The 25,238-nt window shown below is 38.3% G+C and overlaps 1 protein-coding gene across 1 annotated transcript in view; it reads right to left on the bottom strand.

Annotated features, from left to right (window-relative positions):
• The window catches only part of LOC149464866 (CUB and sushi domain-containing protein 1-like), a 1,089,704-nt gene that overhangs the window by 657,507 nt on the left and 406,959 nt on the right, over positions 1-25,238 (bottom strand). Inside the window, exon 7 of the mRNA XM_089673951.1 lies at positions 21,632-21,839. Coding sequence (XP_089530077.1) covers positions 21,632-21,839 — 208 coding nt within the window. The remainder of the gene's footprint in view (positions 1-21,631; positions 21,840-25,238) is intronic.

Below are 25,238 nucleotides of genomic sequence, written 5' to 3'. Positions count from 1 at the left end.
ATATGTCATATTTTTGTACTTAATAGTTTTTAGCCCTAAATTGTGCATTTTAATATGTGTGTATAATGAAAAAGCAGCAAAATGGTTAACAGTTGTCATTTTTCCAAGTTATCCCAACCAGTAGAGACACTATTTTTCCATTGCTACTACATTTCTCAGCTGTTCACCAAAAGTTTCAATTACATTATTGGGACAGGTCATATAACACTGACTGGGACGCTTACAATGGTCAATTTCTATTCATAAGGTTAATTAAAGTTTTTTTTCCAAAAGAAGAAAAATAAATATGCTGTAAGACTTAGAAAGTGTTAATTAGGCTTTAATGTGCTTGTCCACTACTTCCATCAAGTCCATCTTAGATTTAGAATCAGGAGCAGCCATACATAGTAACCAATCAGCTTCTAACTTCAGCAGTTAAATTAAGCTATGACAATAAAACCTAGAAGCTGATTGGTTACCATGTACAGCTGCAACAGATCCTGTGTACACCAGCTTTAGTAAATCTCCCCTATATGTGTACCTTGCTTAACCTATCCCAGGGAATGATAATGATGCTGTGCAGTTACACAGCAGCAGAATGAACAGCATTGCCACCCTAATATAGAAAGTGGAAAAATGATTGCTCTTCTGGTAGAATCAAGGAATAATCAAACTATATTCCAGGGGAGTGTGTATGTGTGTGTGTTGGGAGGGTTGCTATTCAATAGCCACACATGATAATATCCACTTTATATGCACCAAATGCCTTTGCAAATTTATTGAAAGTAGTCAAACCTACATATAAAAGTAGCAGTAACATCTGCAGGTTACTGGCAACCTGCAGCAAACTACAAGAGGTGGATACAAGTCACTCTGAATGAAAATACACATGCCTCTTATATTTAGACAATATTTGCATTTTCTGGAGTACAGCTTTAATCACAAACAGGCATCTCTAACAAAAGGTCTACCTTTAAAAAATTCAGTCTAAAAAAATTGTGGAAATTGCTCAAAACAGTACATTCTATACCCCTTTAGATAAAATTAGATCTAATTGCATTTCAAGATTTTAGAAACAATGACAACTCTTTTTAAATGTCTTTTCAGAAGTACATTAAATGTAGTCCATTAGCATGATTGTTAATATATTAACACCATGCATTGTGCATGTGTTTTGTATAAGGCACCTAGGAGGCCATTCAGGGCATGTGCCCTTTTCTGGCTAAAAGCCCATAATGTCTCTAAAAAAGTAAAAGCCACAGAATAGGCTGCATGACATAAAACCTTAATTTTACATCAGCTTTCATTTTTCTTGAAACAACATTCATGCTTTCAAACTGTAGGAGTCCTGTTGTCACTAGCTTTTCAGTTAATCTAACATTTTACTTTTTCATCCTAGAAAGCTTAAAAGTAACCACAAGATGGTGCCATGAGCAAAATATAGCACACTACTGGTAGTCTCTGGATAAAACAGATGCATAAATAATATGCCAGTTTCACATTTAACAGGAGATTTTACTGAATATACATAAAAATAAATATATTATACTTTCTTATAGAAATATATCATAATTTTGCCTTAAGAAATACACATTTATAATGAGGGGATCACAATACATTTAAAATGCATATTAACTCTAAGTCTTTTTTCAGTACGTTTGGCATTATATTTCACTATATCCAGTTTTTGCATGCAGATATTGTTTTTGCAAATGTGTTGCAAAGTTTCTTACCTGGAAATTCAGTAACAGGACTTCCGGCTGCAGGCTGACAATGCTAAAGCTAATGATTTGCATATAGCAGAAACAATGTCAATCTGCTGTGTGAGCTCCTTCAGTTGGTTGTTGAGCTGTCTACCTGATAGATTTAATAGGCAGCCCAGGGGTCAACTACGAGAATGCATACAGCATGCTGACAAAGTTTTTTTTACAGTACAGTAAATAATCATTGCCTGAGAAGGACCGGAATAGTCATTGACAGGATCGTCAGATGAAAATAAAGCTATTACCTATAAGGACTAGTAAGTTGCAATATACTTTATTTATGTACTTGACTTGAAATACACATTAAAGGAGAAGTAGGGCCAAAGCTCTCAAACCGAGAAACTAAAAAAAACTAAAAAAAGATGGCCTTTAAAAAAATGTAATTCTTTAAGTGTTCAGTGTTATTGTATGCATAGAATTGTTATTTCAGATGTATCTGTGTTTGTATTAATTAAAAATATGTATATGAAGTTATGAAATTACAGTATAAAGTAAATGTGTATTACAATTCCATACAGACATATTGCCATAATATATTGTTCTGTTTTTGTGTTTATATTCACACCCTAGTTTACTCCAATTATAATATAATTTCAAGAGGTAGACTGAAGGCATAGGACAACTTGGGACCAAACGTTGTGAAAAGGACAGTCTGGTTTCCATGTTCATTGCTGTTAGATAACAAAATAATAAGCTTACTCATTTATTGACTTTAAGCTATTTCATTCATTTTTAACCTTATTTTTTGTAAACAAAATAAAGCCCATATAGAGTTTCTATATAAATTGCTTTTAATGAGCCAACAACCTCCTAAACTAGTGGGCAGGGATTGGTAGAAGGAAAAGGTACTACATATACCTATTTGCTGAAAGTATCACCAGGCAAAGAGTCCAGGATAGAGAAAGTAAAACAAATTTGATGAATTTGTAAAGAGTTGGTTACAGCATAAGGTTATAAATGTGCTGACACTTTGAAGTTTTTGCTGATGAAGACTGGGCTTCACAACTTATATGGCAGCAAGCTGAATAGCAAACATACCATGAACAATAATTGCAGCAAATGCAGAGCTACCAGTGAGGGAATATGTGCACTTTTGTGAGTTTTAATTAACCTAATTCTGCAAGATAAGCTGTCAAGCAATTTTTGTACATTTATCAGGGGAACAGGATAGACAACCTAGTGCATGTGAAACTGAACTGGGAAAAAGGCAATATGTTTTTTCAAAATGCAACAGAAGTGTTAACTGTAAGAGGTATTTGTATAACAGCAAAAGATGCTCTGGCGAACATGGTAATATAGAAGCTCCATGCAACACAGGACCAGGGGCAGACTGACCATTTGGAAACTCTGGCACTGCCCATGGGCCTGGGGTCAAGAGGGGGCCCCATGAGATGCCCCTGGTACCTTTTTCATAGGCTTTTCTGAGTTTGGGCAAGGACACAGGGGCCCCATGATCCCCTATTGCCAGGGGGCCCCATGAGTTGTCAGTCCGCCCCTATACAGGACCTCAGTACTACAAATAGTCATGTTGAAGAAGCTGTCAATTTGTATAAACCTCCAGAAAACAAATTAGAGGATACTGCAGGAAATATGATAGACTAGAGATGAGCAAGCAGATTTGATAGATTGTTGATCTATTAGGAGCTAATAGACTGTTTACTTTGCCATGATACCCCCCCAAAAAATGCATTTTTTTCTAGCACATGAATGGTTGATGGAAGTCTGTGGAGCTTCAGATCATTCACTAAGCTCTGGGAAAAATTCTGCTGCAAAGTGAAACTTCCCTTGCACAGTAAACAGCCTATTTGCTTTTCATAAATCAACCCCTAAGACTTCCTTCCCAAAATATTCAAGGTACATGGTATATCAGTAAACCAAATAAGTGCAAAGTGAGCAGTTCCCCACAATAGATGAAGTATATGCTCACAGAATCCAATAGGGATCCCATATTGTATGTCACAGGGGGTTATTGGGTAGCCTATGTGAGGCTTTAAACCTTTAAAAAAATATTACTATATTTACTTATTAGAAAAGTGTCAAAAACAGTAGGAACATATATTATTTCCTTGCTAAGCAATGAGATCACAGGGGCAGGTATTCCTTATCCACCCAAGGTGTTAAAAATGGAATTTCCATTTTTCCTCTCAGGTGATTGGAGGTTCCTGATTTGAGGACAACTGCACGCTTTACTTTTCTGGAAATGAACAGGCAAGTGGTCTTTTGGAACTATGCCAGATCAGTGTAAAGACCATTCTGAGTAACACACATAGACGCTCAAAGCAAACTGGTCCAACATCAAATTTACTCTTACCAGATAATAACTGGATGATGGTCAGGGAAATGGCAGTTTCCAATTAGTGATTAAGGGTTCTGCTCTAAGGAAACGCAAAACAGATTCACAAGGAATCTGTCATGAAAATTATCCAAGAGATAAGTAAGACTTGCTTTCTTTATAAAATCTGTATGACTATAAACTAGTTTTAGCTACTGTGTAATGTTTGTTGGAAGTTTGGTATTTTGCTCTATTATATTTTGATGCACAAAACCATGTAACATGGTAGAGCTTTTTTATAAAAGTACATTTTATAATACAGTAAAATGTTTGTAAGACACAACATTATATCATGGAAGATATTCAGCAGGAACAGTATATGTATGAAATGTATTCATTCATATGAAATAGAGCTTCCCTGCGCATATACCACTGTCCTTGGTGTAGAACCATTTGTGATAAGGAATTCTTTCATGCAGAACCATATGTTGCTAACTACATCATTAAGGAGATACTTTTCATAAGCTGAAACATGTAAGGAATGAATGAAGGAAATAAAATTTAACAATACCTCAATTAGAAAGCACATGTATTAAAAGTATAACCATCTTCTTAGTGCAAATAATGAGTTTTTTTTCTTCCTCTATTACTAATATTAGTAGGGAATTAAAACAATTCTCACTGTGACATGGGTTTGGAGACATTTTATTAAACACTTTTTAAAGTATGCAGTAGAATTCAATATTCAAAAATTGTTGGACATGGTGCTAGCCGTAATATGTATTGTTTTTTATTAATATAAGCATTACTGTTATTATCATTATGATGATGATTATTAATATTAGGTGGCCTTTGTGTGGTTTTAATGTAGGTGAAATTGAATAAGAGTAAGGCCTCATTTACACCAGAATGTGCATTGAAGCCTGAGTGCTTTTTTTGTGCATTAATGCCTTTTCTTGCTTGTCACGTTTTAAGGCAACCTATTAATTTCAATGGATGGGCCTATGCACAATACATAAAAAAAGGTGCTAACGTGCAGGCATTTGCAAGCTGCCATTATAAATTATTGGCACCTGCAAAACGGTAGTGATATTTTTTTGTGCATTTATGTGTGTTCCTCATCATGAACATGCACACATTTATAGCATGTGCGGGGATGCCATTAAGAATTAATGGCACCTGAGCACATTTGCAAAAGGGTAGCCTGTTTTTTGTGCAGTGTGAGAAAATGTGTGACTTTGCTCATATTCCTGCACTGTACCTGGTATAGACAGAGCCCAAGGGTTGAGTAACAGGAACAACCTAGTAACTGAACACTGTAAAGCATTTATTTTGTAGTTGTCTAATAATCTCTGGACTAGGGGTACATACAATTTGCTCCATAAATTTAGACAATTTTTTATTGCCATTACTAGTTGCTTGTTTGAAAAGGATTTTCCAAGACATCTACGGCTATATGCACACACAGTGCTGAATTAATAAAAACAGCAAGCTAGATGTTGTTTCAGGTCTGGATTGGTACAGCAGATTAAATAAATGGCACTGCGGTATTGTATCCAATCCAATGCTTTGGCAAGCAAATATCAGCAACAGAGTCCTTAGAACTAAAAACTAAGAGCTAAGCTACTCTTATTACACCTACTAATTCTTGTAAAGCAGACCTATCTTTTAACAATTAGGACGTCATTGAGATATATTTGCAGAACTGGGTTTAACAGCATCATTTTTTTGTTTCTCATTAGAAATGTATACTTTCTTTGTATACATCATTCTCCACAGTGCTCCTTAAACAAGAGATTAAACACTGCATCACTTTGACATATTGAATCTATTTTTATGCAGTGATTTTATAAGCAATGTGTCATATTTTATGTCATTGCCATAATTGGGTCACAATAAATAGTCTTAGCTTGATTTACTAGAAGTGTTTCAATATTTCACCTGCCTATAAAGGAGCAAAAGCTGATTATAATTTTTTAAATGATAATGAAAACATTTAATATAGCCTTGAACATACTGAAGAAATATAATTTTGTTGGAGAACAACTTACCAATAAAGGTGCATTACCTAAAATTAGTCCAACTTGACCCTTGTGCTTTCTCTTTCCATAACAAATATTTAAAAATGATTTGTTGCATTGCAGCTCATCCTGTTAGCATATTTTCAGAAAGGTATATGACATCTTAAAGTGTTACTAAACCCAGGACCCTGCATTCACTATATCTGGTCTCCCACAGTACACAGAACATGGGAGTGCTATTATTTTAGTAAATATAAACTGCTAAATACCAGTATCAGCAGTTGGAGCAGTCTTGTATCCAGCCCACCACTAGCTAAAGCTTGTAGGAGGAGTTTTCGTTCTGCTCTAGGAGGATGCAAATCCCCTGACCTCTGTCTGGACAGTGTTGATTGGCCCTGTGCTAATCATATGCACTCTCCCAAGAAAACAAAACTCTGCTAGCAATACACACCAAACTGAGCATGTGCACGCCTATGGTTCAGTCTGGAGATAAAAGGTGGTCGCTTGAAAAAGGGAAGGGACAGAGAAAAAAGGATCAAACAGCCTTTTTACACAATGCAGAGGATTAACCCTTTAGGTTCCACAGTGAGTATAACAAGCATGCTTTACTGCATATACAGACTGATTTTACTGTTGTGGGTTTAGTAACACTTTAAGGTAAACACATTAATTACAGAAAATAAAAGCTGAAGGAAAGCTGAGAAGGAAATTAAGGCTGAAGTTTAATCTACTTATGATTTCCTGGTTTGTTTTTGCTCCAATTGTCAAAATTCTGAATAAAAATTTTAAATAAAGCTTGTTCTTTTTTATTGCATACCTATTTTTGGACCCAGAGATGTCAACAGTAAGTGCTAATAGGCAAGGGATTATTGCTTGTCAACGTCTATGGACCCAACAACAATCAAATGCAATTCTTCCACAAACTCCAATCCATCATCTCTTCTCACAGACAGGGTAGACTACTCATCAGCAGAGACTTTAACATCATTGGGAACCCACGCCTGGACTCCTCCACCAAACAACGCTCCGCCAAACATAATTTTAATTGTTTCCTACATGACCATGATCTTTATGACATTTGGAGATGTCACTACAGCACCAAAAGAGACTACACCTACTATTCCCCATCTCACCTGTCCTACTCCAGAATTGACTTCTTTATTACTGACAAACGGACCCTACAGCATGTAACATCATCCAAAATTGGCACAATAACTTGGTCAGCCCACGCTCCAATCAACATAACTCTGGACGGCAAACAACATACTTCAATTCCCCATATCTGGAGACTGAATTCCTCGATATTCGATATTCGATATTGAAGAACCCAGATAACCAGAAACATTTACTAGAAGCCCACAAAGTATTTTTTGAATTTAATGCTGTACCTGACACCACCATAACCACATTATGGTCTACCTATAAAGCATACATGAGAGGTATCCTCATACAATTAAATTCTCGCATCAATAAACAAAGAACCCAACAAATTGACCAACTTCTCGCATCCATAAAACTAAAAGAAGAAATCAATAAAAACAACCCCAATCCCTCCACACATGAATCACTGACCTCAGACAGACACAAACTCAGAACCCTTCTACTATACAAATATGAACTTGACCTACAAAAAACGAAAGCAAAATTTTACTCTCTAAGCAACAAAGCAAACTCACTACTATCGAAACTAATTAAGCAACGATGTCTCAAATCCAAAATATCGTTAATCCAACACCCAACAACACGTGCAACTCTCACAAACCCGCAAGACATAGCTAATGCTTTCGCTACCTACTATCAAACACTACGAATCTCCCTCAACTTACTCCTTCACAACTCTCTATCATCTCTACCCCAATCTCCCCCGCAGAAATAACCAAATCTATTAAAACATTACCCCTAAATAAATCGCCAGGAAACAATGGCTTCATTAATTAATTCTACAAAGCATTTGCACATGACCTTACACCACATCTCACCACCCTTTTCAACCATGCCACCTCAACAGGCGAATTTCCCAAAGACATGCTACAATCCAGAATTACAAAAATTCAAAACCAGGTAAAGACCCCAACTTGTACAGAATTATAGACCAATATCTCTACTAAACACGGACATAAAACTCTATGCCAAAATCATAGCATAAAGACTACTTCCCTAACTCCCTACATTAATTCATCCAGATCAAGTAGGATTCATCTCTGGACGCCAGGCACCAGACGCAACCAGGAGACTCATCTCCCTTATCCATAACTTGGAAACCACAAAACAACCCTCTCTACTTCTGTCCTTAGATGCTGAAAAAGCATTCGATTGAATGCATTGGCTATTTATGCAATTAACACTCCAAAAATTTGGAATTACGGATTGGATGCTCTCTGCAATCCTATCCCTATACTCTAACCCATGCACTAGAGCATTAACAAACGGCACACTCTCACAACCCTTTCACATTTCCAACGGTACGAGACAAGGCTGCCCCTTGTCCCCCATAATCTTTGCGTTACTCATTGAATCCTTGGCTTCAAAACTCAGAGATGACCAACTTTTCAGGAATTACAAACCTTAAAACTGAACAAAAATTTGTCTGTTTGCAGATGACATCATACTGATGATAACTAACCCGCACAAGTCGCTTTAATCGATTCGCAAACATCTTCAAAACTATTCAGACGTATCATACTACAAACTCAATGAACCCAAATCCTCTATCCTAAATCTCCGCATGTCCACTAAGACTCAACAGATACTAACCAAACAATTCCCCTTCGCCTGGGTACACAACAACTTCCCATACCTAGGAATAAATCTCACACCTACAACGGAGAAACTCTACGCTGCAAACCACAAACTATTGCTCAAATCCATCCCACGAGAACTTCACAATCTTCGTACTTCAACACTCTAAAAACTGGGAAGAGTAGCAACTCTTAAAATGAACATACTACCCAAAATCCTCTATATATTTCGCACACTCCCCATTCCTATTCCTAATACTTTTTTTTACCAAATTACAGGCAATACTTACCAAATTTCTCTGGAAAAGAAAAAACCAAGATGTACCACAATCTTATTAATACGCCCCACATCCAGAGGAGGAGCAGGTCTTCCACACTTAAAATCATATTATTATGCCACTTTACTGGACCAACTTTATTATTGGTAGCACCTTTCAAAGAAAAAACATGGTCCAAAATGGAATCGCTTCCTCACACCCAACTGACACCATATAGTCTGCTGTTCTCAGGTCATAGTTTAAACAATCAGTGTATGCTGAGCATATGTATGTCATACAGAAAATATTTAGATTAAGAGGAAACCACTGACACTATAAAAAAAAAAGGGCCGCTGATGAGAGAATCACAGCAGCATTGTAGTAATAAAAAGATTATTTACATATATACAGTATGGTTCTTGGTACCCTACCACCAAAGTGCTTGGGTGGTCTTTCCCTTAAATATTGCCTAAGAAATCACTTTCATTTTTCTTATTTACCAGGAAAAAGCTAATGAAGTTTGTACACCAACTGTGTTTTCCTAGTATTGTTTTTTAGTTAGCTTTAATCCATGCTTTTAAGGATTACGACATAAGATTAGGTTTCCAATTCCTTCCAACCATCATTTCTAATGTTGCAATTCTATATTTATAACATTATACATAATTAATTTATATTACTAAATTCATCTGAGGAATTATATTCAATATAAATGTAAATTTGGAATGTAGTGTGAGTACATACTGCATTAAATTTTACATTATAGTAGAATTAATGAGAGTTAACAAAAGAGCCAAGGTGAACCAGTCCTTTTAATGTACAGATTGAGGACAGAAGAATCTATGCTTAAAACATTAACATGGACTGGAAGAAAAAAATAAATGGTTTACATGCTTTTCCTGTTTATTAAATAAAAAAATGTTAATCCATCTTTTATTAACATTTAAACCCCATTTTTTAATCTCTCTGTAATACTGTTGTGTAAAATATCTTTATTAGGTAATACTGTAGCTATTCTTGAATAAATGGTGAGTTCAGCATTAAATCCAATGCTATAAAGGCAGCCTGACTTCAGGCAGCATAATCACCATTTGACAAGATAGTAGGGCCACATCTCCACAGGCGTCATTGGTATTCTAGCTTCATTATAATGTGCTGTATGCATCAGCACATTACAGTGAAGTCAAATACGCTAATATGCCATCACATACAGCCATTTTATTGAAGAATTGAAGCCAAAGTAATACTATAGGTATGTAAGTCTGTCAGATTGTCAAAAGGCAGTTCTGAAGCAAGAGGTCAATAGATGGACTGCCTTTATAGGAGAACATACAGATTATAATTTTGCGGTCTTCTTCAGTGAAGGGCAAATAGCATATGAAGGCACAAAGTAAAAATAAAGGCATGCTGTAACAGTGAAATACATAAAAAAAACTAAAGGGTGTATTTAGAATAAAAAATTGTAGGCTATTTCCTGTGCTGTTGATTGTTTTTTGATAATTAAAAATGGAGAATACCTCATTTGGCCAATGGATAGCACTAAGTATCAAAGGAAATTATTCAATATTTATCATTTTAAATCAATGAAAAACAATCTAAAGAGTGAAGGAAACAGCCTCAAAACATTTTTTTTTGCTCTATTTATATTGAAAAAAATGTACATGCAATTTCACTGGGTGGATGGCTTTGTGAATTTTTTTTTAATAAATACTATAAATAATATAAATTAATGCAACTAAGCTGATAATGCACATCCAACTAACATAATTAATAAAGAAAAAAATGCCATGGCATCATTTTATAAATCTGCAGCAGGCTGTTAAGGAAGAGATCTGTCTCCAAAAAAGATCACATAACAACTGACATTTAGTAATTATTTTAAACTGATTAATTCATACATTGAGTGTTTATATCACAGAACTTTAGATAGAAATCAGGAACGATCATTTTATTTATTTCAATCCATTCAGGTTCTTTTATGTCAGGTCCACTTTCCAAATCAATACCAAAACCCCAAAGCTTTGGTTCCAAAATAAAAGTTACCCCACCCCTTCTTGCATATTAGGTCACATTGTTGACCCATCACTGTGATGGAAAGCCTCACTTGCCAACAGTGACAATGAGGAAGTGTGGAGTAGAGTGTTAGGGCCTGGATCACCTGCTGGTGGCACTGATGTTACCAGAGCAGAAGGTTGTAGTCTCGGTATCCACCAGAGGGTGTCTCCCAGTTCCTCCTCTACTATTCCTTGCGCTTAAGTGTTTTGCCATACTAGCCAGATACTGCTTGCTGTTTAATCCTGAACTTGATTTCTGCCTGATCCTGCTCCTGCCTTGTACCCAGCTGTCTCATATCTTCCCCCCCCCCGTTCCTGATTCCAGTCCTAGTTCCCCCCTTCCTTGCATCTTTGGTATTACCCTGTTTTTCTATGATCCCTATTTTGTATACCATATTTTTCACTTCATAAGACGTACTGTTTTCCCTCCAAAAAAGCGGGGGAAATGTCAGTGCGTCTTATAGAGCGAATATGGAGTGGCCTCTCACCTCTTCTCTGCAGCAGGACCTTACCTGTTCCTCGGTCCAGTGCTGTATAGTCTTCCCGCGCCATCATCTTTAGTGTGGGCACCCGGCTGTGACAGGCAGGTGCCCACTGCGCATGCGCAAGAAGCACTCCACTTTGTGAATGGCCCAGAAGACGCTGGGCCATTCACAAAGCGCAGCGCTTCTCGCGCATGCGCAGTGGGCACCCGGCTGTCACAGCTGGGTGCCCACACTAAAGGGAGGACGACTCTACGGAAGTGGGAGCGGGTACCTGTCAAACTCAGGTACCCGCTCCCCCTCCCTCCCCAAAGGTCCACAGTCTCTTGGTCATCCCCTGTACTGTCTGCAGTCTCTTGGTCACCCCCTGTACTGTCTGCAGTCTCTGGTCATCCCCTGTACTGTCTGCAGTCTCTGGTCATCTCCTGTACTGTCTGCAGTCTCAGGTCATCTCCTGTACTGTGTCCGCAGTCTGTGGTCATCCCCTGTACTGTGTCCGCAGTCTCTGGTCATCCCCTGTACTGTGTCCGCAGTCTCTGGTCATCTCCTGTAGTATGTCCGCAGTCTCTGGTCATCCCCTGTACTGTGTCCGCAGTCTCTGGTCATCTCCTGTACTGTGTCCGCAGTCTCTGGTCATCTCCAGTACGGTGTCCGCAGTCTCTGGTCATCTCCTGTATTGTGTCCGCAGTCTCTGGTCATCTCCTGTACTATGTCCGCAGTCTCTGGTCATCTCCGGTACTGTGTCCGCAGTCTCTGGTCATCTCCTGTACTGTGTCCGCAGTCTCTGGTCATCTCCTGTACTGTGTCCGCAGTCTCTGGTCATCTCCTGTACTGTGTCCGCAGTCTCTGGTCATCTCCTGTAGTATGTCCGCAGTCTCTGGTCATCTCCTGTACTGTGTCTGCAGTCTCTGGTCATCTCCTGTACTATGTCTGCAGTCCATTGGTTCAGAATATTTTTTTTCTTGTTTTTCTCCTCTAAAACCTAGGCGCGTCTTATGGTCAGGTGAGTCTTATGGAGCGACAAATTTGGTATATTGCACATATTTAGTTTGCTAGCCAGGTTTTCTGTTACTTAGGCTGCTTTTTAGTATTTTGTCATTTGGATATGGTTCACTTCTTCATGTTTTCTGTGTATTCTAGTTTTTGGATAGTTTTTTTTTTTTACTATAAACTTGCTTAACTCATACATAGTCTGGTCTCAGTTTCCAAAATGTAGCTACACAGATCTGGCCATTCCTGCAGCTGGTATCCCTGACACAGAGCTATGTACTCAACCCTGAAGGTTTTGTTGATGTTTGTGTAGCATAGTACCCTTGTATTCAGGGCGCTGCGTTACCAAACAGACCTAATATATAGGTTTTAGAAAATGTCTGCTATATCCTGCCAGCAGCAGTTTAGATGTTTATGTTGCTGTAAATGTGTAGGGAGGAGTTTTAGGTATTGTAATATAGGGCGGATTGTTTTGTGATTTTTTTTATAAATGCACCCAGTAATGTAACTAAGCTAATAATTCTTATCCAACTAAATTGTTATTTAATAATGCCATAGAATATCAATTTAGTGCTAGGAAAACTTTTTCTTTTTCTGAAACTCATTTTCCTGAGACTCTCAACAAGTAAATTGTGATCATAACTAGGAGTGTTTGAAGAAAGAAAATGACATGCAAGTATAGTCATAAACCTTGAAATGTGGGGTCTTGTGGGCTACTATGGTGTATCACTATTTAAAATAATATCAATACTGTGTAATAAAATTATCAAATAACATGAAAGGATCCATAAGAACAGCATCTTTTACAAGCTAAGGACCTAATTTAGCACAATAAAATAGACATACTGTGATATTTTTAGGTCAATTTTATTTCTTTTTTAAAATTGACATGTTTTTAAACTGCTATTATGTAGAATGTTAATATTTATAAAATATTTACCTTACAAATACACATTTAATACATGCCTAGAGCTTCCCCTGCTAGCTGAAAATGTAAATTATGCAATATTTCAAATGTACTAAAACACATTATTTTAGTCTTGAAAATACACAAACAATGTATATTCCCCTCAAAGAGGAGCAAGCCACAAAATTACTTTAGTGAACTTCAGTAGAGATATACAAAAATTGGTTCAAAGGACCATTTACCAGTCCATTCTTGCCATTGCAGAGTGCACCATGTGCTCCTGACCCAGCAGTTCTTTGACTGTTAAATATCAGAGTCTTTCTTGCTTTCTGAAATGGTGGCATTTAACAGTTAAAGGGTTAGGCTTAGTGCAGAGAGTTTTGATGTTTAATATCAACTTAAAAATACATTAGGGTTGATTTAGTAAAACTGGAAAGTGCAAAATATAGTGCAGCCCTGCAAAGAAACCAGTCAGTTTCCAGTTTTATTTGTCAAAGCTTAGATGAACAAGCTGAAGCTGGAAGCTGATTGGCTAATGCACATTTGCGCCATATTTTGCACTCTCTATTTTTAGTAAATCAACCCCACAGTGACCCTGTCTATTCTCTCAGCCTCGGATTCCAGGAAATCCACAGGGACAAATAGGTGGACTTGAATGTCATCATTAGTAGTTGCTTGCAATACCAAGTGCCTTAACATTAACAGTGTTGCTGACTTAAAACATTTTACATTCCCCGTAAAGTAAACCTGACCTGGTGTAAAACATATTTAAGTGAATTCTACTTATCAGAATATCTAAAAAAAAACATTTTAAACATGTTTTGTTTTTACTCAGGTAAATATGGAATATTTCACATTGCAAACATTTTCAGCAACAGGCTCCGGGTTCCATTTCACATGCTTACCAGGCTAGTACTAGTTGCTTTATGGAAAAAAAAAAAGTCTACAGACCTCAGCAGCACTATAAAGGTGGCAGCTGATGGTGAGTGCAGGCAGTAAGAGGGTGCAGTTGATATTGGAGAACAGGCAGTACAGAAGAGGAGGCAGGACACAAAGGCTCAATCATCCCCCTAAGTCTTTCATGGCCCTCACACTGACTTCATCTAGGGGATTGGGACCCCCCAGCAGGTGGTATTGGATAACCAGGCAGGTTGCTCATCAGTCAAAAGAAGCAATCTTTCAACTGCCCTAGTTAACATGGGCTAGGGGGGCAGGACTAAACCCATTGCAGCTTACTCCCCTCTATCCTCTTTTGTACCAATCACACAAGTTCCCTTCTCTGATAAGAATTTGATATGCATTATGATCCTGTAAAATTAACGCTATAAGTAGTAAAATGGGAATGGATGGAATGTAGAATAACATTCTCAGTTTTAGAGGTATAAGTTTCTAGAGCAGACATGTTTGTTTTTATATGTTTAGATATCATGCAAGGAAAGAATGCCTTATTTGAGCTATGTGAAAGGACACTAATTTATCTGTGTTTCAACATACTATAGCAATTTTAAAGTATGGTAGTGAAAGTGATCACACTATCTTTCCGTCCTAAATGTCAGGTTTTGTTTGGTTTTATTGCACTGGCAGCTAAACGATTATAGGTTCCTAGATCCTTGTATGTCATTTCTGTTCTTTCATTCTAAAGGAAATTGACTATCTCTCACTCTGCAGGAGTATGGGGAAAGCAATTGATTTCTGTAGTGATAAAGTAAAGATGTATTTTATATAATGGTTTGATATGAGAACACAATTGTTTTTGAAACTTGTTCTATTTGTGATGTGATTGACATATCACTTTGCAATAGGATATGAAAATACAGTTAACCTCTTGGTACAAACATGTTTACATAACATATTAAAAGCTATAGATTCTATTGAAGGCCTCCCGTATACTCCTGTATGTGAAGGATGGCCTCAGTTGTCATGTTGGCCACACCCTCTGATGTGTTTCGCCCAGCCCACCGGGGCTTGATCACAGAGGAGTATACGGCTTATGAGTGGTGCTAAGATTTTCTACATATTAAAAGATATGTTCACATTTTAAAAAAATATGTGCATTTACTTTTTTTTTCTTAGCCTAGAAAGCATTGCACTCGCGATCAGCAGATTGTGGGTGCAATGTCAGGCTCCTGAAAAAAGTCAGTATAGTTGTCTGGTGTACCTCCGATATGAGCAGGCAGTTACTTAAGTAGAGGAAGAATTAATGAACTACAAGGATGCTCACCAGAACCCTCGAAGTTCATTGAGAACTACAAGCCAACAGCCGCAATGGCTGCCAGTACTTGTAGGCTATTTCATTCACAGAACTCTGTTAATGGATAACGTGGCTGTGTATGATCTTTTCAGATGTTGACAGTGAGTGACTGGCGCCATCATATGAGACAAACAGACAGAATCAAAAATAAATGAGGGACAACCTCTGCATACAATTATATTAAACATAAATGTAACATATAAAGATGTTGGGGAAGAACCCTTGGTTGTCAAAAGCAGCCAGGACATTGAAGCTAGAAGAGTATAAAGTGATAAATCCTGGGCATCTAAGGAGGGTGCAGAGGCTCCTTGTAAAATGACATACTTTTGAGTTTTATGATGTGAAATCTGAAACTCAACTCAGAATGACCATAGGAGCAAAAGCTGACCCTTCAGGCATTAGTGCCAACACCTGGATCAGTAAACACAAATAGTCTCTTCAGAATTGTGACTTGTGAGTTAAAGGGAGCAGATATATCCCTCCTGGGTTTCCACCAAAAAACAGGAGCTGCATCCAAGAGGGGCTTATTATATTTTCGGTTCTAATGTAAAAAGGTTCTAAACTGTCCTGGGTCACCATTAAATATGCATACAACATATTATAAAGCCTTAATGTTTTTAATTTGACATAAGAATGTAATTCAAAGATTGCAGGGCTGTGAGATTACTTTAAAAATGTTCCAAAATGTTTGGTACCCTCACAAAGTGAAAGGTAATATATTTACATAGGTTATAAAGGTTTACATTGAGCTATCTATGTTAACTTTGCTCTGGGGCAAGCCAACCAGATTTTTAAAAGGGAATTTGGGAAATAAAATGCCACAGCATTAGTGTCTTTTGGTAGCAAAAAGGCTGTAGCGACGGAGCAAGGAAAAAAAATGCTACTGCATTAGTGTCAGTGGGAGGGAAAATTATGCTGTGATAGTGGAAAACAGTGCCTCAGTGTCAGCAGGAAGAAAAAAATGCCATTGTGTTAGTATGGGGGGGGGGGGGGTTTGTGGTTGAAACAGGTAGTAATGAGGGGGAAGTTCATGGTCAGGATATGCTGTACAGAAGGGGACAGAATGAGGACAAATAGTATGGAAGGGGCAGTTTATGGTGGGGACAGACCATACAGAGGAAGTATTTGATGTTGAGGAAAGGCAATACAGAGGAGGCAGTCAATGGTGGGGACAGGCAGTACAGAGGGGGCAGTTGATAGTGGAGAATAGAATACAGAGGAGGAGACAGTACACACAGGCTCCATAATCCTCCCAAGTCTTAGATGCCCCCCTTCATTCCCCCCCCCCCCCAGTGTGGCCCTCACACTGACCTTATTCCTGAGCTCGGAGTTCAGATGTGCTATCAGATCAGAAACAGCTTGATCATCAATCAAGAGAAGATCCCTCCTGCCCCAGTTCCCATGGGTGTTTGGGGCAGGATTTAACTGCATATTTCTCCCCTCTCTTGTGCCTCTCTGTCCAATTAAGTATCAGGGGGGAGGGAGAGAGGGATTCAGCATTACAGCCACTATACCTGGGGTTTCAAGCCAGGGCTAAAAGTTGGGATACAGGCTATAACTGAGCACTCAAGCAAATGGCCATTTTGTCCAGGAACAGTCTTAAATTAAGGACTGTCCTCTGGAACTGGGGACATCTGGTCTAGGGCCTGTATCTGTATGCTGTAAAAAGAATTGTAAAGGAAAAGCATTTATAACACTGACCTTCAGCGATATACTATATACGTAAAAGCACCAACAGATTATGACCAGTAAGCTTTTAAGGCATTTCCCATGGAAAATATAGGGTACTGAAGTTTGTTGTAATTTTGTGGATGCACTAAAATTTTAATTTTGATATGTTGAGTATCTTCATTTCTCATTTTTTATATTTTATTAAAAATGGGTAATATAGTGCATTGTTGTGCCCTAAAATTAAAGTGGTTCTAAATGCAGCAGGGTTTTTACCTTCATGCATTTTATGCATGAAGGTAAAAAACCTTCTGCATGCAGCTCCCCCCCCAGCCCCACATTATGCTTACCTGAGCCCAATCTCATTCCAGCAATGTGCACTAGAGCAGCATTGCTCTCCCTCCTCATTTGCTCATAAGACAGCAGAGGGAGCCATTGGCTCGCACAGCTGCCAATCACAGCTAGTGAGGAAAGAGCAGCGGTGGGACCAATCAACACTCATGTGTTTATGGACACACAGAGCTGGCTCAGGAGCATGTCCACATGAGTACTTGATAAACCATTTTGCAAATATTGTGTGACATAAGAAATTAGAACTGTCACCATTTTATTCTACAGGGTTTTTGCTTTCAAAAATTGTATAATGTTTGGGGGTATTAAATAATCTAAAGACCTAAAATTATTTTTTACACGTTTGCAAAAAAGGCAAAAACATCTCTGGTAGCGAAAGGGATAAAAGATACATGTGCTTTCTTTTAAAGTTCACTTATCCTGTCTGCTTATTTCCTCTAATAAAAAGTATCCAATACCACATGCATACTTTCCTGAATTTCATGCCTTTGGTCTTCTAAATGTTTACAGCAGCCACAATCTTAGTTCCCACTGGCCATGGCTGCACAATAGGTCTATGGGGCTATCTCCTGAAGATGAGATGCTCCTATAGACATCTATAAGGATGGTGGGTTAAATTATATCAAGATGCCCCCCCACAGGGGATGGTAGAATAATTTTCTTAGGGGGCTAAGCAGGTAAGATAACTGTATTTGATATGAAAGCACACTTGTCCTTTAAAGAATTCAGTTTTTAGTCAATGCTGAAGAGTTAGACCAATGCATTTTCAAATACAACTGACCTGTACCAATTGCCTTAAGACTGGTATCAGTTTTACATCAGTTTGAAGAACTTTTAAGATCACTCAGAATTCATTGAAAGGTGCATTTGACATTCAGTTAACCTCCTTCTCACTTGCATTGGACCTGCTTCAAGCAGGTTTTGCATAACCAAAGACTGGTATGGAAATACAAAAACCATTTGAAGTGATCAAAATCCCATCAACACAGGCCCTTAAGCAGATCAGATCACTCCCATATGGATCAGTAATCCATATTGAACAACTACTTGGCACATATTTGAACTAGAGCAAAACAATTCTGGCAAACTGGATAACTCATTAATATACAACATCAGTACTAAACCACATAAAATAAAATGACAATTGTCCCTTAAAGCAGCATATGATCAGTAATACAGGAAACGTAAGGATGCTGCCCATACTCACTCCCTGCAAATACAACCACTTGAAAAAAATGACATTATTTTTACTATTTCATTACAGTATGCGATCACAAGAATTCCATATGGTAGAATATCAGCAAATAATCATATCAGATAGAAACAATATGTGCAATTTTATGCAACAGACCTTCTTATTTACATTCAAAGAATATACATTTTGAGAAAATGTAAGTTCCAGAAAATGATAAATTATTGTTAGCAGTTATATCCTATGCATTCATTGTAAACATTCTTTGTTTCCAGCTTGCTACAGTAAATAGCACATATGCTAGGAGGGTACATACATAGGTTGCAGGGGTTGCAATTGCAACCCAGCCCTATGCTCCAGGAGGCCCATGAGGCTCCCCTGTACATCTGGATAGGAGGGGCAGCAGGGATGGCATATAGAGGAACCAATGCTTTCCATTTTCCTCCAGCAGCCTTTCAGTGGCTGCAGGAAGAAAATGTAGTGATTGGTTCCTCTGCATGCCACCTCTTCTATCAACCTCCTGTTGTAATCAGGTCCCTGTGTGGCATCTATCATCCCCCTCAGCTCTTCCGGGTTCCCCCCTCATGTTTCCTGACGACTGCTGTGGGGGATTCTGTCAGGATGGAAAGCAGGGAAGGGCCTGATAAATGGCTCATTCCTTGTCTTAATGAATGTCTTAATGACTAGAGTCAGGGATTGGTACCAATTGGTTCATTCATAACTGAAGCATAGTAAACTGAGAGCTATTCCTGTCCATTCATTCTGTGATGCAGAGGCTGCAAAGGTGGAAATTAAGGGCTGTGTCCTCAATCTCCTCCCTCTGTCTCAAAGGCTAAACATCCAAGGTCTGTTTAGACCCCTGAAATTTCACCAAAGCCTCCCAATGGGACTAACTTAAATGTAAAAAAACAATAAAAAATTACATTGTTATTAAAAAAAATTGTAAATAATAATTGAGAAAAATAACAAAAATAAAAAACTACTGACACCAGTGGCAGAATTACCAGGGTTGCAAAGGTCATGCTTGCGAACAGACCTGTGAGGGCTGGGCTTCTGCTACTTAACAAGCATCTCTTTTCTTTCAGTGCTCAGAAGTTGCTCAGACGTTGAGTAGCTTCCCTAGCGGTCTGATTATATCAGTATTTCTGTGCTCAAAGTGGTACATTTTTTGCATGGAAATATGTATTTTTTTTATTGTAAGCCTGTAATTTTTAGGAATAACTCACTGAAATCTGTCCGAACAAGAGCCTAGTAAAAGTATGTTAAAATTTGAAACAGGAAATCATAAATTATAATTTAATAAATAATCAAAAGCAATAATAATATACTAATAATAATAATAATAATAAATGTAATTCAATAATATAATCAAACCAAAAACACTGAAATTTGAAATATAAAGCGCCAAGTTCACTCATCACTGAGCAAAGTCGCAAAATCGTTTTCAGTGTCTGATGACGAATTTCCCCACGAATCATTATCACTCAATCCTGCAAGCAGTTCTAATTTACTATTGCTGTTCTCTAGGTGGTCTAAAACCGCTTTTGACCTAAAGGGACGCTTTTTGGACGCCATGGACATTTCTCAGTTTCCAGGCAGAAAGAACGGTAAAAATGCAGGCAGGGCACAGGACGAAGCACTAGGGACAAAATATATGTGAAATGCTTTGATACAGTAATGTTTTACTATGTGATTTTAGTGTATTTAGTGAATGTCACTTTTTCACATTTATAAATTTCCTGCCGTTCCATCCCCGTACATTCTGACGTCGCAGGGAACGGAACCCAGAAGATGGATGCCAGCATAGACAGGCTAGAGGACATTGCCGGGGACACTGCAGGTGGGACATCATGGGAGTGAAGGACAAGGCAAGTGAAGAAGAGATCCCGGAGCAACGCTACAAGGTATTCCGAGTGTAGCTCGGGGTTACAGCTTGTGGTGCTGAAACTTTACCCCAAGCTACACTTGGGAATACCTCCAGGGAGGTTAATTACCAGCTACTCATTGTCTCCACAGTGACTCACCTGGATACCATTAATCGCCTGATTAGTCGAGCCTACAATTAGCCCTTTTTGCTATTTTAGCAGATTAGCCCATTTCCTCCTTGCCTTTGCATTGTCTATGATCTCCAGTGTGTTCCTGCCTGTGCTCCAGTCTGGCTGACTTTTCTTCTGATTCCAGTTCCTGATTTTTTGCTCTGGATTACGATGACTTCTGGTTTCCTGACCTTGGCTCGTCTGATTATCTACTCTGGCATCCAAACCCTGGCTTCTGTTTTAACTAAGTTCCTGAACTTTGCTATGTTTGCTATATCAATAAAGGTGTGATTTTAACTGCACTTTCTGTCTCTGCCTGGCTTATGGTTCCTGACAGGACCCTATTTTTCTGCCACTGTGGGGTTCCCAAGATAGCAGGAAGGGGCTTCACTGAAGAACACGTGAAAGGTTCCTGCTGCGGGACCGTAATAAAGGGCCTGCAATGGGAGTAAAGGGCCCTGGGATTAGTGGGAAGGGTTTCATGCATCCAGGCCCTGAAGGTTCTAGTTAAACCTCTGACATATGCCATGTCAATATCTTCATGACATAATGAGCAAAAAAAGCTTTGTCCAAACTTTTTTTATCATATCAGATGCCACTGTACCACTGTAATTCACTCATTAAATAGAAACAGTATCAAATATTGAATGACCTGCATTTTGTTTCTTACCATATTGATGGAGCTTCTGTCCCACTGATTTCTAAGAAGTCATATCCTTCTTCCAACTGAAAGTCTGTAAAGATTAGTGCTATAGTATCCCCAGGCTCAGCAAGAATTGTCCATGTACAATCAGCATTATTTTCATATTCTGATGGGAAGTGAGGGCTTGTAATGATGCCACTGGTTCCTCGTAACGTTCCACCACATGATCCTTCAGCTGATGCATAAAAACAAGCATTGTTGTTAGTGATTATACATTTTGTTATATTTAAACAATATAATGTAACAAAACAGATGACGTGTTTATTTAGGGTACTTTAAGAGCTTCCTCCCATTTTCTCATTGAGAAGAGGAAAGGAGCAGGCAGTTCACAAAGTTGGGATCCCTCATTTAATGCAGAGCATATGCCTTAATTGCCTGATCCTTAGTGTTGTATAGTGCCACTAGGTTGTGGCTGCATTAAGTTGTATATGGCAAGACTTTGTCAAGTTTATTAAATTAAATAAAAATCCCATCAAGAAGAAAAATCATGATCAAAATAAACTTCCAACAGTATTTCTTTTTTTTCATTCAGTCAGAACTGCAACTGAAAGAGGAGAAATAACAGATGAATCACTGGATTTTCTATCACGTTTTCTATGGATTTTTCATTTGATAAATGTAATTCTAGCTGCTCTGCAGATAAAAGATAAACGTAAAAAAATGATGTAACACACACCAGTAAAAAAAAAAAAAAATTATGTCCAGTTCATTTACAACTTTGTTGTTGAGTAAAATTTGTGGTAGAGTAAGTGCAAACTGTTTTATTAATTTTTAATAATATTGAAAATATTGATTGGTTAGACCAAGATGTGTTCAGGCACTATTAGTCTGTAATATTACTTCCAAAGCACTCTAGTGATGTCTTGCTGAAAGAAATTCTGCAGAATGTCACTTGGCAGCAATGGAAGCAATGCCTGGAAACAGGCGAGAATTTCCCTGGCCTGTATAGCATGCTATAATGCAGGTGAGTTGTCCCTAGCAAGAGGACCGATAGCTTGCCATGGCCCTTACTCATAGCAACCTGTCCAATAATCCCTTTACTTTTTTTATGGGGAAATATGAGAAAATCTAAGAAAAAAATCTGACTAGTTGCTAATAGCAATGCACACTGTGTAAGACAATTCTTCCCTTAAACACTAATGAGGCCCGTTATGTCCTGTTGATCAGAAAGCATCAATAATGGTACCTAATAATATAACACCCTTCTGCTACTGGATACAAAAATATAATGCTGACTCACATTAGAAGAATAAAGTTTTAACTTTTATTTAGCTATCTGCATATACAGTTGCAAGAAAAAGTATGTGAACTCCTTGGGATTATGTGGAGTTTTGCATGAATTGGGCATAAAATGTGCTTTGAACGTCTTCTAAGTCACAACAATAGAAGAACACAGTCTGCTGAAAATAATACTACACAAACATTAGATGTTGCCATGATTTAATTGCACATAACATGTAAACATTCACAGTGCAAGGAGGAAAAAGTATGTGAGGCCCTAGCTTAATGACTTCTCCCAGAGCTAATTGGAGCCAGGAGTGAGCCGATCTTGACTCCAATCAGTGTGATGATATTGGATGTGTTGCTGACAGCTGTCCTCCCCTTAAAAAACACACACCTGTTTTGGGTTTACTGGTTTCAAGAAGCACTGTCTGATGTGAACCATGCCTCGCAGAAAAGAGCTCTCAGAAGACCTACGATCAAGAATTGTTGACTTGCATGAAGCTGGAAAGGGTTACAAAAGTATCTCCAAAAGCCTTGATGTTCATGTGTCCATGGTAAGACAGACTGTCTACAAATGGAGAAAGTTTAGCACTGTTGCTACTCTCCCTAGGCGTGGTCGTCCTGTAAAAATGACTGCAAGAGCACAGCGCAGAATGCTGCATGAGGTAAAGAAGAATCCCAGAGTGTCAGCTAAATACCTACAGAAATCTCTGGCACATGCTAACATTTTTGTTGACACATCTACAATAAGGAAAACATTAAACAAGAATGGAGTACATGGGAGGACACCACGGAGGAAGCCATCGCTGTCCAAAAAAAATATTGCAGCATGTTTGCAGTTTGCAAAAGAGCACCTGAATGTTCCACAGCACTACTGGCAAAATATACTGTGGACAGATGAAACCAAGATAGAGTTGTTTGGGAAGAACACACAACACTATGTGTGGAGAAAAAAAGGCACAGCACATCAACATCAAAACCTCATCCCCACTGTAAAACATGGCGGAGGGAGCATCATGGTTTGGGGCTGCTTTGCTGCCTCAGGGCCTGGACGGATTGTTGTCATTGATGGGAAAATGAATTCCAGAGTTTATCAAGACATTTTGCAGGAAAACGTAAGACCATCTGTTCGCCAACTGAAGCTCCGCAGAGGATGGGTGATGCAACAGGACAATGACCCAAAGCATACAAGTAATTCAACAAAACAATGGCTGCAACAGCACAGAATACGCCTTCTGGAGTGGCCCAGTCAGAGTCCTGACCTCAACCCGATTGAAATGCTGAGGCACGACCTTAAGAGAGCGATTCACACCAGACATCCCAAGAATATTGCTACACTGAAACAGTTTTGTGAAGAGGAGTGGTCCAAAATTACTCCAGATCATTGTGCAGGTCTGATCTGCAACTACAGGAAACGTTTGGTTGAGGTTATTGCTGCCAAAGGAGGGTCAACCAGTTATTAAGTCCAAAGGTTCACATACTTTTTCCTCCCTGCACTGTGAATGTTTACATGTTATGTGCAATTAAACCATGGCAACATCTATTGTTTGTGTAGTATTATGTTCAGCAGACTGTGTTCTTCTATTGTTGTGACTTAGATGACGTTCAGAGCACATTTTATGCCCAATTCATGCAAAACTCCACGTAATCCCAAAGGGTTCACATACTTTTTCTTGCAACTGTACTTTATATGCTTTGCATTATTGTTTGTATGATCAGAAAACAACATAACACAATTAGTACTTAGTCATCCTCTAAAAATAAGGTACAAATATGCAATCATTTCCTGTCTGTCATTTAATCTACAGCAGGCCAATCACTTAAAATTACTGAAATGTTCTCATCTGAACAAATGTGGAAAAAAAAGAACAGTGAGCAAAGTGCAGTGAAACCATACCAAACCAGTGTCTGAAACTAACCAAAATACATTGACATTAGGTAAATGCACATCCCCATACCTGTAGTGATTCAAATTAAATAAATATGTAATCGATTGGAAATAACCTACATTAACAACAATGGCAGAAAAAATATATACAAAAATGAAATGAAAAGCAGTCCCAAAAAAGTCCTCCACATCAGTGTATGTTATAGATCACCATTAGTGTCCATATATAATCTACATGATATCCTTCTTCATGCGATGCTCGCGACCACCACTCCCACTGTGCAGATTCAATGGCTCACCACAAATCAATGCCTCACGTCCAAAATGATCAGCATGTAAAGCTCAGATGGTAATAACGACTCCAAACGTGTCCTATGGTACTCTTGCTCCAGGATGTGGTATCTTCTAAGACACTTGCAAACACATTATAACATAATATCCTCAATAGTAAAACCAGCCATC

Source organism: Staurois parvus, unplaced genomic scaffold (assembly GCF_062004578.1).
Source record: "Staurois parvus isolate SC_StPar_1 unplaced genomic scaffold, SC_StPar_1.0 ptg000146l, whole genome shotgun sequence".
Classification (NCBI taxonomy): Eukaryota; Metazoa; Chordata; class Amphibia; order Anura; family Ranidae; genus Staurois; species Staurois parvus.
The sequence above is the reverse complement of the archived record's forward strand: the minus strand, read 5'-3'. Positions and strand labels throughout refer to the sequence as shown.